Raw genomic sequence first — 12,396 nt, forward strand, 5'->3', positions numbered from 1 at the left:
TACCTCACATTAATGGATATTATACCAACAAATTATCAAATTTAATCTAGAATTGTAAGAATTTCATTGCTGTGATGGAACTGAGTTCACTGACTAAATAAGTTAGAAAAAGAATGGAAGTTTATTATTAGAAACAATATTTTCGTTCATCCCTTAATTATGAGGAAGAAAATTCTTCAATCTGAGAAATATAGATACTGAGAAATATAGAAATATAGATAGATTTTAAGAAATCAAATTGAGAAATTAGACATCCACTCTCTTTTGGTGAGTGATTTAAATAATCTCCCCAAATTAAGCATTCAGATTTTATCAAATGCTTATTTTTAATATTTGCTTGTGGCCTCTCTGTACAAAGTATAGGGTGGTTCAGTGTGTGTACAGTTTCTGTACAAAATATAGGATGATTCAGTCTGTGAGTTGAGACTAGGGAGTATGTCAGTCTTGTTTTTTAAAGTTTTTGAGTTACTCATGTACAACCTGTACATATAGGAAAAAGTCATAAGATTTAAGACTTCATAACATGTTTTCATTAAGCTTTAAGTGAAATACAATTTTCAAAATGAAGACATTTCTAAAATGGTAAAATTTTAAAAATTTTCTTAGAAATCATATTTACATAAAATTAGGTTCAGTTATACTGAAGAAGCAGGATATTTATACATATACAATATAAATTCAAATAAAATATGAACAATAAATCAGTGTGAGTATAGTGGGATTGGGACCCAATTGAATTTTATCTTTAAACATTTAGCTACTTTTATAATAAATAGTCAGTGATGAAACAATATAAGCAATGCAGAGTCTAGTCCTTCAGCATGTAATATCCAGTAAGTAACACCTCTAATAGGACACACTGCTGCTGCTGCTGCTGCTAAGTCGTGTCAGTCGTGGCCGATTCTATGTGACCCCACCAGGCTCCCCCGTCCCTGAGATTCTCCAGGCAAGATCACTGGAGTGGGTTGCCATTTCCTTCTCCAAAGCATGAAAGTGAAAAGTGAAAGTGAAGTCGCTCAGTCATGTCCGACCCTCAGTGACCCCATGGACTGCAGCCTTCAAGGCTTCTCCGTCCATGGGATTTTCCAGGCAGGAGTACTGGAGTGGGGTGCCATTGCCTTCTCCCATAGAACACACATACATATTTAATTCCTTGTGGGACCTTAGTGGCAAACAAAGATAGTTTAAATAGTGGCAACTTTTCCTTTCCCATAAGACAAATGTGATATTATTCTTATTCTCAGCTTTCAGATGTAGGAATTTTGAAGGGAAATCAACTGATCTACCCTTGATTAGAGCTAGTAGGGGATGAGCCTCCAGTCTTCTGTTTCCTAATGTAGCTTTCTTTTCCTTCTATCAGAGTAATAAGTATAAAAAATATATGTATAAACCCATCACGCCATAACAGATGGATGCCATATTAATAAAACATTGAACAAGAACATAAAATATTAGAACAAATGGAAAAGCACTTGATAGTTAATAATCAGAAACATTCTTTTCTGTTTATTTAACTTGACATTAAAGTAGATAATGCAATGAAACATTTATGTACTATGAATAGTACATGAATAGTCATTATGGAGTTTATTTAGGATTATTAACCAAGTATTCCTTTTCTTTCAAACAACATACTTTTTTTGCCATGCACAATAAATTTGTTACAGCAGGAAGAGGGAAAGGAACAGCGGTAAAGAAAAAGTGTACCTTAAGTAAACTGGTTTAAGGTTTTACCCCCATTCCTTTTTGATATGTTTTGTCCTTGTCATTTACACATCCTCCTCTGTGTCTCTTATTGTCGCTTCCACCCACCACAGACACTCCTTGCCCCTCACTGGTGTAATTTCTCCTTCTCCTACCCTGCTCTGCAAGCCCTCATCAAATCTGGGGGAAGGGATGGGGACAGAAGGCTCTAATTTGTTGAGTCTGTGGACCAGCACAGTCCTCCCCAAAATTTTCACTGCAGTTACTCTGATTACTACAGTGGAAGGCACCAGGGCAGCCCTGGAAAGGGAAGTGCCCCTTTCCCTGCTCCAGAGTCCTAGTCCTGGACCAGGGAAAGAACCTAGTCCTGCTCCCCATCCCCCAGCTGTTCACTGATGTTCCACGTGGGAGTCCCACCAACCTGTGAGTCCTCATCTAAAAAGGCAGACCTGAGCCCTCTGCACCTGTGTTATAAAGTGCTGGTAGAATTTTTAAATAGATTTCTTTACATTTCTAAAACATGGTAAGCCTTGGAAAAGGTGGAAATTTGGGAAGTAAGGGCATTTCTAAAGAAAAGAACATCAGAGAAAAAGCAGCAGGGCCACGGACAGGGTGAAGTACTGTCCAGGTAATCAGTACTGAAAGATATAAGGGTTGGGAGCCTCAAGGAAGTTCTCAGAAAGCACGTGGAACTTGAGCCAGATTGAGGAGATCAGTAAGTAAGATCTTGACAGCCAAGATGAACTCCTACAGCATGGGAATCATAATTTTCAGTTTTTTCATAATATTAAAGCTTCATTTGTGTTTTGTTCTTAGGGTGATCAAGGTCTTTCTGGATTAATGGGGCCCCCTGGTATGCAAGGTGTTAAGGTAAGATGTAGTTTTATTTTGACATGTGTGGGTACCATGTGGATCTGGGAGTTCTCCAACCCCTAAGGTCTCATTCTGATGTTGAGCCCAAAGTCAATGTTTTTAATTCCTTTTCTCAGCAATAGGAATTAGGATGCTGTCTTAATCCAGGAAAGTGGTGCCCACCAATGACAGTCTTAAGAAAATATAAGAAAACCCTTCAGATAATAAAAGGGACAAAATTCATATGCAGAAGAAAGTCACTGATAGAATATTGAAGATTTTCTCTGTTTTTACAATTATATTAGGGCAGTAATCTACTTCTGAAACATTAAAGTCACTTTGTGACTTTTATGTGTTCAAAGTGAGGTACCCTTGGACATAGGTAAGATATTTGACTTTTTATTAAAGAGTTTCTCATTTTATTAGGAACTAATAACCTCTGCCATGGTGTATACAAACGTGAGGCCTGAAGCTTAAGTAGAGTAGAAGTGAGAGCTGGGAATAGGAAGTAAAAAAAGTAGTCATGTGCATATGAGTAGGCTTTTTCTGAAGTAAAAAGAAATAGTAACACTGCTGCTATAATTATTTTTATAAAATGTGGTATGCAGTTTCATGAATTAACACAAGTATAAATTCTCCTCTGTATAGTCAGCTTGTCTTTTTTCCCAAACACTGAGTTCTTGGTTTTCTGCAGGGGATAAAGAAGATACAAAATTTCTGTCTAAGGTAGTAAAGGCCCCAAAATATTGGAGAGCAGTATTTGAGTTGATGTAAATGTCTGTTGTTCAGTCGCCAAGTTGTGTCCAACTTTTTGTGACCCCATGGACTATAGCACATCAGGTTTCCCTGTCCCTCACCATCTCCCAGAGTTTTCTCAAGTTCATGTCCACTGAGTAGGTGATGCCATCCAACCATCTCATCCTCTGTTGTCTACTTCTTCTGCCTTCAGTCTTGCCCAGCATCAGGGTTTTTCCAATGAGTCAGCTGTTTGCAGCAGGTGGCCGATGTATTAGAGCTTCAGCTTCAGCATCAGTCCTTCCAAAGAGTATTCAGGGTTGATTTCCTTTAAGATTGATTGGTTTGATCTCCTTGCTTTCCAAGGGACTCTCAAGTCTTCTCCAGCACCAGTTCAAAAGCATCAATTCTTCGCTGCTCAGCCTTTTCTTATAGTCCAACTCTCCCATACATGACTACTGGGAAGACCATAGCCTTGACTATATGGTAAAGTGATGTCTTTGCTTTTTAACACACTATCTAGGTTTGTCATAACTTTCCTGCCAAGAAGTAATCATCTTCTAACTTCATGGCTGCAGTCACCATCTGCAGTGATTTTAGAGCCCAAGAAGAGGAAATCTGTTGCTGCTTCCACCTTTTCCCCTTCTTTTTGCCATGAAGTGATGGGACTGGATGCCATGATCTTAGTTTTTTAATACTGAGTTTTAAACTGGCTTTTTAACTCTTCTCCTTCACCCTCATCAAGAGGCTCTTTATTTCCTCTTTGCTTTCTCCCGTTAGATTGGTATCATCTGTAAATGTCTAAATACCTTTAATATTTATTTATATATTTAGACACCTATCATCATGTAGATCTCTAAATGTATTTAATAGTGAACTGTGTTGGTGTGTCTTAGTGTATCATATCCTTTTCCTTTGGATTGAAGATGGTATTCTAGCTCTGGTTAATTTGTTCAGATTCCCTCTTCTGTTTTCTAGGTTTCATCAACCTTGGGCAGGTTACTTACCCTTTCTAGGCCTTAGTTGCCTTATCCATAAAATGTGAAGATAATACTACCTACTTCATGGGGAGTTGTTGGGAACATAAAATGGGATAATACAGTGTCAGAAAAACAGCAAGCTGTTAATTTATCTTAACCATAAGCGGTTTTTCTGGATTTGGAATGCATCCTGACCCCGTTTGCTTCCCTCCTAAACCCTCCTAATTGTAAATTGATTAAAAGCGTTTTGATCTCTTGGAGTATCTTTCCTCCCATGATCATACCACACCATTTTTCTTATGGCTTTTAGACTAGTCTTCTTCCTAGATAGTTCTTGGAATCTCACAAGTCATTTGAGGTTATTGGTTGCTTCCATGAAACTGCAGAGTGATCATTTCTACTAAAATTGATCTTATTATACAGTTGTGAGTCTGTTTGAGTAATGCTACTTAGTATGCCTCTGACTGCTAAGTAGACCCCTAAGGAAACTGTACTGATGCATAGCATCAAAGAAAATCTTATGGAAATTACCATACTAATTTTACTTGCTGTTAAATATACAGTTATTGCATCTTGATGAATGACATTGTGTATGAGACAAAATAAACTAATTGTTATTTTCCAAGGTTAATAATGCCTGTGGTTCATGAAATTAGCATTCCAGAAAGTGAAAAACTATTGATTAAGGGTAAGTAGTTACTGTGTAGAGGAGAGTATAAAGAAATACTATATAGAGAAACTTTTAAAAGACTGATTTTAACTATTAGAGCAGATTATCACTTTTAACTGTGAAGTTTTACTTACTTAAAGCAGAAGATACTATCTTCCAAAGACTTATGCACATATTATGAGTCTTGGCTCATCAGTATTTTAAAATATTAAGAATATGTAACTTTTGGTCTGTATAAGTCTAGTAAAGTGAGATAGTGTGAAGTTAAACAAATTGGATCATGGATTACATATCTTTCACAGACTTCTTTTCTCTTATACAGTTTGTTCAAACTTTAAAAATCTGGCTTGTAATGTTAATTAATAGAAATAGACACTGTAGAAGTTATCTCTCTATGTTACCAGTTAGCAACAAACTAAATTTTCTCTAGAGAAGGTTTAGTTGAAAATATTTAGAAACCAAGTTACTTTGTGGTAAATGAAGCATCCATAGTTCATTATGTTTTGACAGTAGTTCTAAACAGTGTCGAAATACTTGAGATGATTTTTTTTGTTTTTCTGAGAATGTATCCCCTCTTTTCAGAGTATGTCTAATAATGGAAACTGTATACAGATTAATAAAAAAACAAGTATGCCAGGAAAGGGACATAAGGACTCAATCTAAACCTAAACTAATTCTCCACATAGCAGGCTTGGAACAAGTTTCCATCACACTTTCTGTGTGCATGTCTTACTTTAATATGAATGTGTGGTAGAAATATACTCGCAGTGAGCTTGGTAGACTGTTCTTATGGTTTGTATGAAGTGGGAAAGGACCAGACTGAGTATTCAGTAGAATGTTTAGGTAGGTTATGAGCTGCTTTATGGGATTTACTAATATGAGTTCATTTTTTTAACCACCTAAGTCATTCTCAGAATTACTTCCTGCAAATAGGATCCATGCTAGGAGAACCTAGAATAACAGTTCATATTTGTTATAACCCAGAACTCCTATTCTTTCATCCTTTCTGTTCTATTGCTAAAATGCCACAATAATTCTTAAGGTCAAGACAGGAACTTAAGTTATTCATTCTGTGTTAAATTTAACATAAACCTAGAGCGGTTAAGAGAATTAATTGCTCAGGGTGACTCAGAATGATAGCAGGATTGAGAGATAAAACTTACTAATACTGAATTCATTGTGCTTTTAACAGTCTATGCTTATTATGAAAGGTGAATAAAGTACTTGGGTTTTGATTAGTATGAAGTTTATTACATATTTTAGCAAACTATTTTTGAATTATAATTATTATTATAAATATTAATAGCTCCTTTATTATGTGCAATGTAGACTTATCTGCTGAATCTTTTTATCTTAAAAACAACACACATTGAGACAGATACTATGTTCAGTATTCATAAATAAGTTAATTGAATTATAAAATGGTTAAGTCATTTATTCAAGGCCATATGACTATTAATTGACAGGACTCAAGTCCAAGTCATGACTGTTCTCTTAATAACTTCAAATACTGTTTCCCCATTAATATTATTCATTATACCAATATTTGTTATATGTGTGTTTCATTACTTTTTTCTCAAGCAAAGTAAAATTTTGTTATTCCTGAAAGCCAAGGGAACAAATATAGTTTGGGGTAACAAATAATAATGAGTTAATTATTCCTTTCTCTGGAAGTATCTGAAAATATTTCAATCCTTCAAGTAATCTTTGAAGTACCTGCAAGAAAATTGTGTGTAGAAATATAGACAGCTCATGAAAATTTGAGATAGAAGATTAACGTAAGATGTTCTGAAAACTAGAAATAATATTGAGACAGAAATAACAAAGTAAGTAAATCAGCAGCAATTTTTCTTCACTCTACTGTAGATTTTTTGGGTTGGTTTCTGCCTTTTCTGCTTTTATCTCTCACCCGTTGACCTTTTATGAACCAGTGTTACATCATGTTTAACAAGCAGTATGTTCCCCCAGATGGACTGGTTATGTTGCCTCAATTTAGCCACCTTAATATAACTTTTATTTTCCTAGGAACTGAAGTATGTTTTCACTTCCCGCTAAGTGTCTAGGCTTGTGCCAAAAAGCAGATAAGTTACATCGAGAGTGCATGCTGGGTTGGATGAAAGACAAGAGTCATAAATCTGAGCTTAGACTCCAGGTGAATTTTTAAATTGGATTTTAATATAGCTGATCAGTTGCCACATTAATATTGGAAGTCTGCTATTTAAAATTGTAAGAACATTAACAGTGATTTCAATTGAAGTCATTTTTCTAGAATCAGGAGGATAAGTCAGATGGGAGCAGTTAAGCACTTCTTAACATGAAGGTATAACTCAGAACAATTGTGAAATATGAGGCACACGTTTTAAAACAGATTGTTATGAATAATGTATGGCAGTATTTTTCTGAATGTCCAAACATTCTACTACTATGTTTGTAGTAATAATTATAAATCAATGTGCATTCTTAGGAATTAGTTAAATTACAAAAGATCTTTCCATTACATCTTTCCCTTTCCAAGTTGGAAAGGCTGAAAGAGCTGCAAACATCAAGTGGACTGCATTATGATTTATCAATCACTCAAAACCTATACAGCTTTTCATAATTATTCAAAACAAGGACAGTACTAAGGAGGTACAACAATACTGAATTTTGATGAGAACAACAATAAAAAGAAAATCCATGCCTGGAGAGAGAAATAAGGAGAATTCTTATGTTCCATAGCTTATAGATCATCTTCTCATCTGCCCAATATTCCTGTAAAAATCTGCAGAGTCACATTTTCACTTTGTGTTGGTTCCCAGTTCAAGCTTAGCACCGAGAGTCTAATATAAAAGCTGCTGCTTAGGGGCTGTGCTGTCACCACTTTGACCATCTCCTCTGCGCTGTGTCTTCCCACTAATGGTAGGGGAAGCTGAGAACAAGGCGACACATACTGAGCTCCCCCACAGGCAAGCCCTTGCCTACCAAGTGGTGTAATTTGTGGGACTTCAGAAATGTTCCTTTGCCCAAAGTTATTTCCCTCTTGTGATTGACATTCTAACATTTGTGATAAATTCATTTGGCTATAAGTATTTCCGTTTCCAGAAAGTTTAAAGAAAAAAAACTCTGTCTTCAAAAAACAACTGTCGTCATTCGTATACCAGCGTTTCAAGAGTTAGTTTGTCCTACTCTTTTTCTCCATGAGAACTAGTTGAGAAGGACGACAGCTAGACTTGAAGGGGGGTGCAGTAAAAACTGAGTACTAATTAATGGAGGTTGTTGCTGATGTTTAGTCACTAAGTCACGTTTGACTATTTGCAATCCCGTGGACTGTAGCCTGTCAGGCTCCTCTGCATTCTCCAGGCAAGAATACTGGAGTGGGTTGCCATATCCATCTCCAGGGGATCTTCCTGACCCAGGGACTGAACCTGAATCTCCTACATTGCAGGCGGATTCTTTACCACTGCAGCATTGTAGGTCAGTATTGTGAGGAATTTGGGACAGAGGTGGGCAGGAGTCTATTGTGGGCGTGAGCGAAGTATGTTCGAAGAAGGAAGGGAGATAGGTAGATTAGAGAGGTTTGCACAGTCTTCTTCCTATGATTTGTCTCAATCTCCCCAGTTACCTGGTATCATTTTTCTATATAATTTTTTGCTTATTCTCAAAACTTCAGGAACATTATTGCCTTACCTCAAATAGTATTACGTTGGTGAAAAGGTAATTGCAGTTTCAGATCGTGAATTTTATATCATTATAACTAGGCTCTAACACATCTTTATTAATCAAAATAAGAACCATTACAATCAACACATTTTTGCCAAAGAGAAATAAGTTTTTTTATTCCTGTAGTGTAAAAATCTGTGCTTCAAAATTTGACAAATTCTTGGAAAGCATTTGCTGCTTCCTGCTTTCTATAGAAGCCTTTTTCCTGCAAAAAGTAGTTGAGATTCTTGAAGAAGTGGTAGTCAGTTGGCAAGAAGTCAGGTGGATGAGGCAAAACTTTATAGCCCAATTTGTTCAACTTTGAAGCGTTGACTGTGCAACATGCAGTGGGGTGTTTCCTGGAGGAGAATTGGGCCCTTTCTCTTGACCAGTGCTGGCTGCAGGAGTTGCAATTTTTGGTGCATTTTATCAATTTGCTGAGCCTACTTCTCAGATATCATGGCTTCACTGGGATTCAGAAAGCTGTAGTGGATCAGACCGGCAGCAGACCACAAGTAACTAGGACCTTTTTTGGGAGGCAAGTTTAGCTTTGGGAACTGCTTCCGAACTTCTTCTCAGTCCAGCCACTGAGCTGGTTGTCATATAAGAGCCACTTTTCATTGCATTTCACAATCTGATCAAGAAAAATGGTTTGTTGTTGCATAGAAGATGTTACTTCAAAATGATGACTTTTTTGACTTGCTGTCAGCTCATGAGGCACCCACTTAGCTAGCTTTTTCACCTTTCCAATTGGCTTCAAATGCCAAAAGTTGGTAGAATGGTCATCGTTGAGGTCTGGCAACGTCTCGTGTAGTTGTAAGAGGATCAGCTTTGATGATCCTCTCAGTTGGTCATTGTCAATTCACGATGCTGACCACCACTCGCCTCATCTTCAAGGCTCTCCTCTCCTTTGCAAAACTCCTTGAGCCACTGCACTGTACTGGAAGTTAGCAGTTCCTGGGTCAAATGCATTGCTGATGTTGTGAGTTGTCTCTGCTACTTTAGGACCCATTTTGAATTCAAGTAAGAAAATCACTTGAATTTGCTTTTTGTCTAACATTATTTTCCAAGTCTAAAATAAATATTTAAAAAAGCAAGTAGTAAGTCATTAGCAAAAAAAAAGCAAGAAATACGCATTAAAATGACATATAACATAACCACATATAAGAATGTATTCCAATCATATCAAACTGCAAACTTCAACAATGCAAAACTGCAATTACTTTTGCACCAACCTAATATATTTTCGTGGTTGTTGATTTTTTTTTTTTAATTTTGTTCTGATTTCTTGCTTAAGGCTTCTTTTTCAATCAGCTATGGCTAGTTTATCACTTGGAGAAGGCAGTGGCAACCCACTCCAGTACTCTTGCCTGGAAAATCCCATGGACGAAGGAGCCTGGTGGGCTGCAGTCCATGGGGTCGCTAAGAGTCGGACACGACTGAGCGACTTCAGTCTCACTTTTCACTTTCATGCATTGGAGAAGGAAATGGCAACCCAGTCCAGTGTTCTTGCCTGGAGAATCCCAGGGATGGGGGAACCTCGTGGGCTGACGTCTATGGAGTCACACAGAGTCAGACACGACTGAAATGACTTAACAGCAGCAGCAGTTTATCACTATTTCTCATTTTTGCCATAGGTTTCCCTGATTATGTTGGCCAAACATGGATATAAACCTTTGTATTCCTCTTGGCATTGCTGACATGAGTCCTGTAGTGTGTGACAAATTATTAGATACTTGGACCTAGTCTGTAGAGGAATGCCATTATATTGTAGAAAATGAAAATTTAATATTGGCTTTCAGATACAGTGCATTAGGAAATAAAAGGAAATATATGTGTGATTTAGGGATCCCTAAGTGCAAGGACGGTGTTTTGTTCAGTGTGGTATTTCAGCCCAGTGAATGCCACTTAGCAGCCATGCTATTAGTGAGTGAATGAATGCTGCTTGTAAGTTTATTTTTATTGGAGCGTAGTTGCTTTACAATGTTGCATTGTTTGCTGCTGTACAGCAAAGTGAATCAGCCATATATGTGTGTGTGTGTGTTTACATATCCCCTCAACAGAGCACTGAGTTCCCTGTGCTGTTCTGTAGGTTCTCATTTGTTTTCTGTTTTGTACATAGTAGTGTGTATACGTCAGTCCCAGTCTCCCAATTCACCCCTCCCTTTCCCCATTTAGTGTCTACATGTTTGTTCTCTACAATTGTTTCTCTATTACTGCTTTGAAAATACGTTCATCTGTACCATTTTTCTAGATTCCATATATATGTGTTAATATACAATATTTGTTTTTCTGATTTTCCTGTGTGATAGTCTCTGGGTCTGCCCACATCTCTGCAAATAGCGCAATTTCATTCTTTTTATGGCCGAGTAGTACTCCATTGTATGTATGTGCCTCATCTTCTTTATCCATTCATTTGCTGATGCTGTTTATAAGTTTAATTGACTGTTCCCTTTCACCTAGTCCTTGTGGTTGTCTTTTTCCTGAAGCTGCTGCTGCTGCTAAGTCGCTTCAGTCGTGTCCAACTCTGTGTGACCCCATAGACGGCAGCCCACCAGGCTCCCCCGTCCCTGGGATTCTCCAGGCAAGAACACTGGAGTGGATTGCCATTTCCTTCTCCAATGCATGAAAGTGAGAAGCGAAAGTGAAGTTGCTCAGTCATGTCGGACTCTTAGTGACCCCATGGACTGCAGCCTACCAGGCTCCTCCATCCATGGGATTTCCCCGGCAAGAGTACTGGCGTGGGTTGCCATTTGCTTCTCAAATCAGTAACCCTTCTTACCTGTCTTATTTTCCCCTCAGTCCTCCAAACACCCTCCATCCCATTTAGGTAGAGTGAGTAAAACTAATTAACCTGCTACTAATATCTCAGTGATGTTGCCTTTCACGTGATCATTTATAAGGAGAGCCCACCTTTGCCTCAGCTTGCAGAGACTAGACAGAAGCAAAAGATACAAGGAAGTTGCTTCAGACAAAAGGGTGGTTTTGAGATAAAGTTTGTCACTAGAATTCTGCAGTTGTTTTAATCACATCATTTTATCCTACAGTTCATTCAGGAAACCAGTATTAGGTAAACAAGATATAGTTCCTGTGTTCAAGTAGTTTACTGTCTAAAAAAGTAAGTAGATACTAAAGTAAATCACAAAAGTATATTAGTCTATAACAAGTGCAGTGATGAAGATGTGAAAAAGTTTTTGTAGCAGTGATTGAAGGTTACCTAAACTTCTTAAGATTGTAGGTGGGGAAAGTGTTTAGAGAACACTTTGATGTTGCTCAGAGGCAACATCTGAGCTGCTTCTTAAGGATGAACAGAAAGTTATCATGATGATACCGTAGTTAGTAGACATGTATGCTGTCTACACACAGGTGATGGCATAAACCAAGGCTTGGAGGCAAGAAGCAGGTCCTTGTTTGGAGATTATAAAGTGTTAGTCAGGGTGTGTCTGGAAATAAGGTGCATTCAGGGGTCAAATCATGAAGGAGCTTGGATACCATGGTAGAGCATTTATGATATGGTAGAGAGCTACTGAAGGGCTTTAAGAAGAGGAATGCCAGAGACAAATCATTGAGTCACCAGAATTTCTTTGGTGTTTTTGTGGATTCTAGAGAGGAATGCTCCTACTTTTCTAAATCTTAAAGTTTAGGTAAGGAGGCTCAAGATAGGAAAGCAGAGTTGATAATGCAGAAGTTGTCTTATACCACAGGGGGTACTTTCTCATACGTAGGAAAAATCTTTATTTTAGTGAATATAAGTCCTTATATTTAGTGGGGGAAAAA

At 37.5% G+C, this 12,396-nt stretch overlaps 1 protein-coding gene across 3 annotated transcripts in view; it reads left to right on the plus strand.

Annotated features, from left to right (window-relative positions):
• The window catches only part of COL24A1 (collagen type XXIV alpha 1 chain), a 398,952-nt gene that overhangs the window by 82,663 nt on the left and 303,893 nt on the right, over positions 1-12,396 (plus strand). For all 3 annotated transcript variants that reach the window (XM_061411389.1, XM_061411390.1, XM_061411391.1), the window contains exon 8: positions 2,521-2,574. In XM_061411389.1, the coding sequence (XP_061267373.1) occupies positions 2,521-2,574 (54 nt within the window). The remainder of the gene's footprint in view (positions 1-2,520; positions 2,575-12,396) is intronic.

The sequence above is a fragment of the Bos javanicus genome, chromosome 3 (assembly GCF_032452875.1).
Source record: "Bos javanicus breed banteng chromosome 3, ARS-OSU_banteng_1.0, whole genome shotgun sequence".
NCBI classification, from domain to species: Eukaryota; Metazoa; Chordata; class Mammalia; order Artiodactyla; family Bovidae; genus Bos; species Bos javanicus.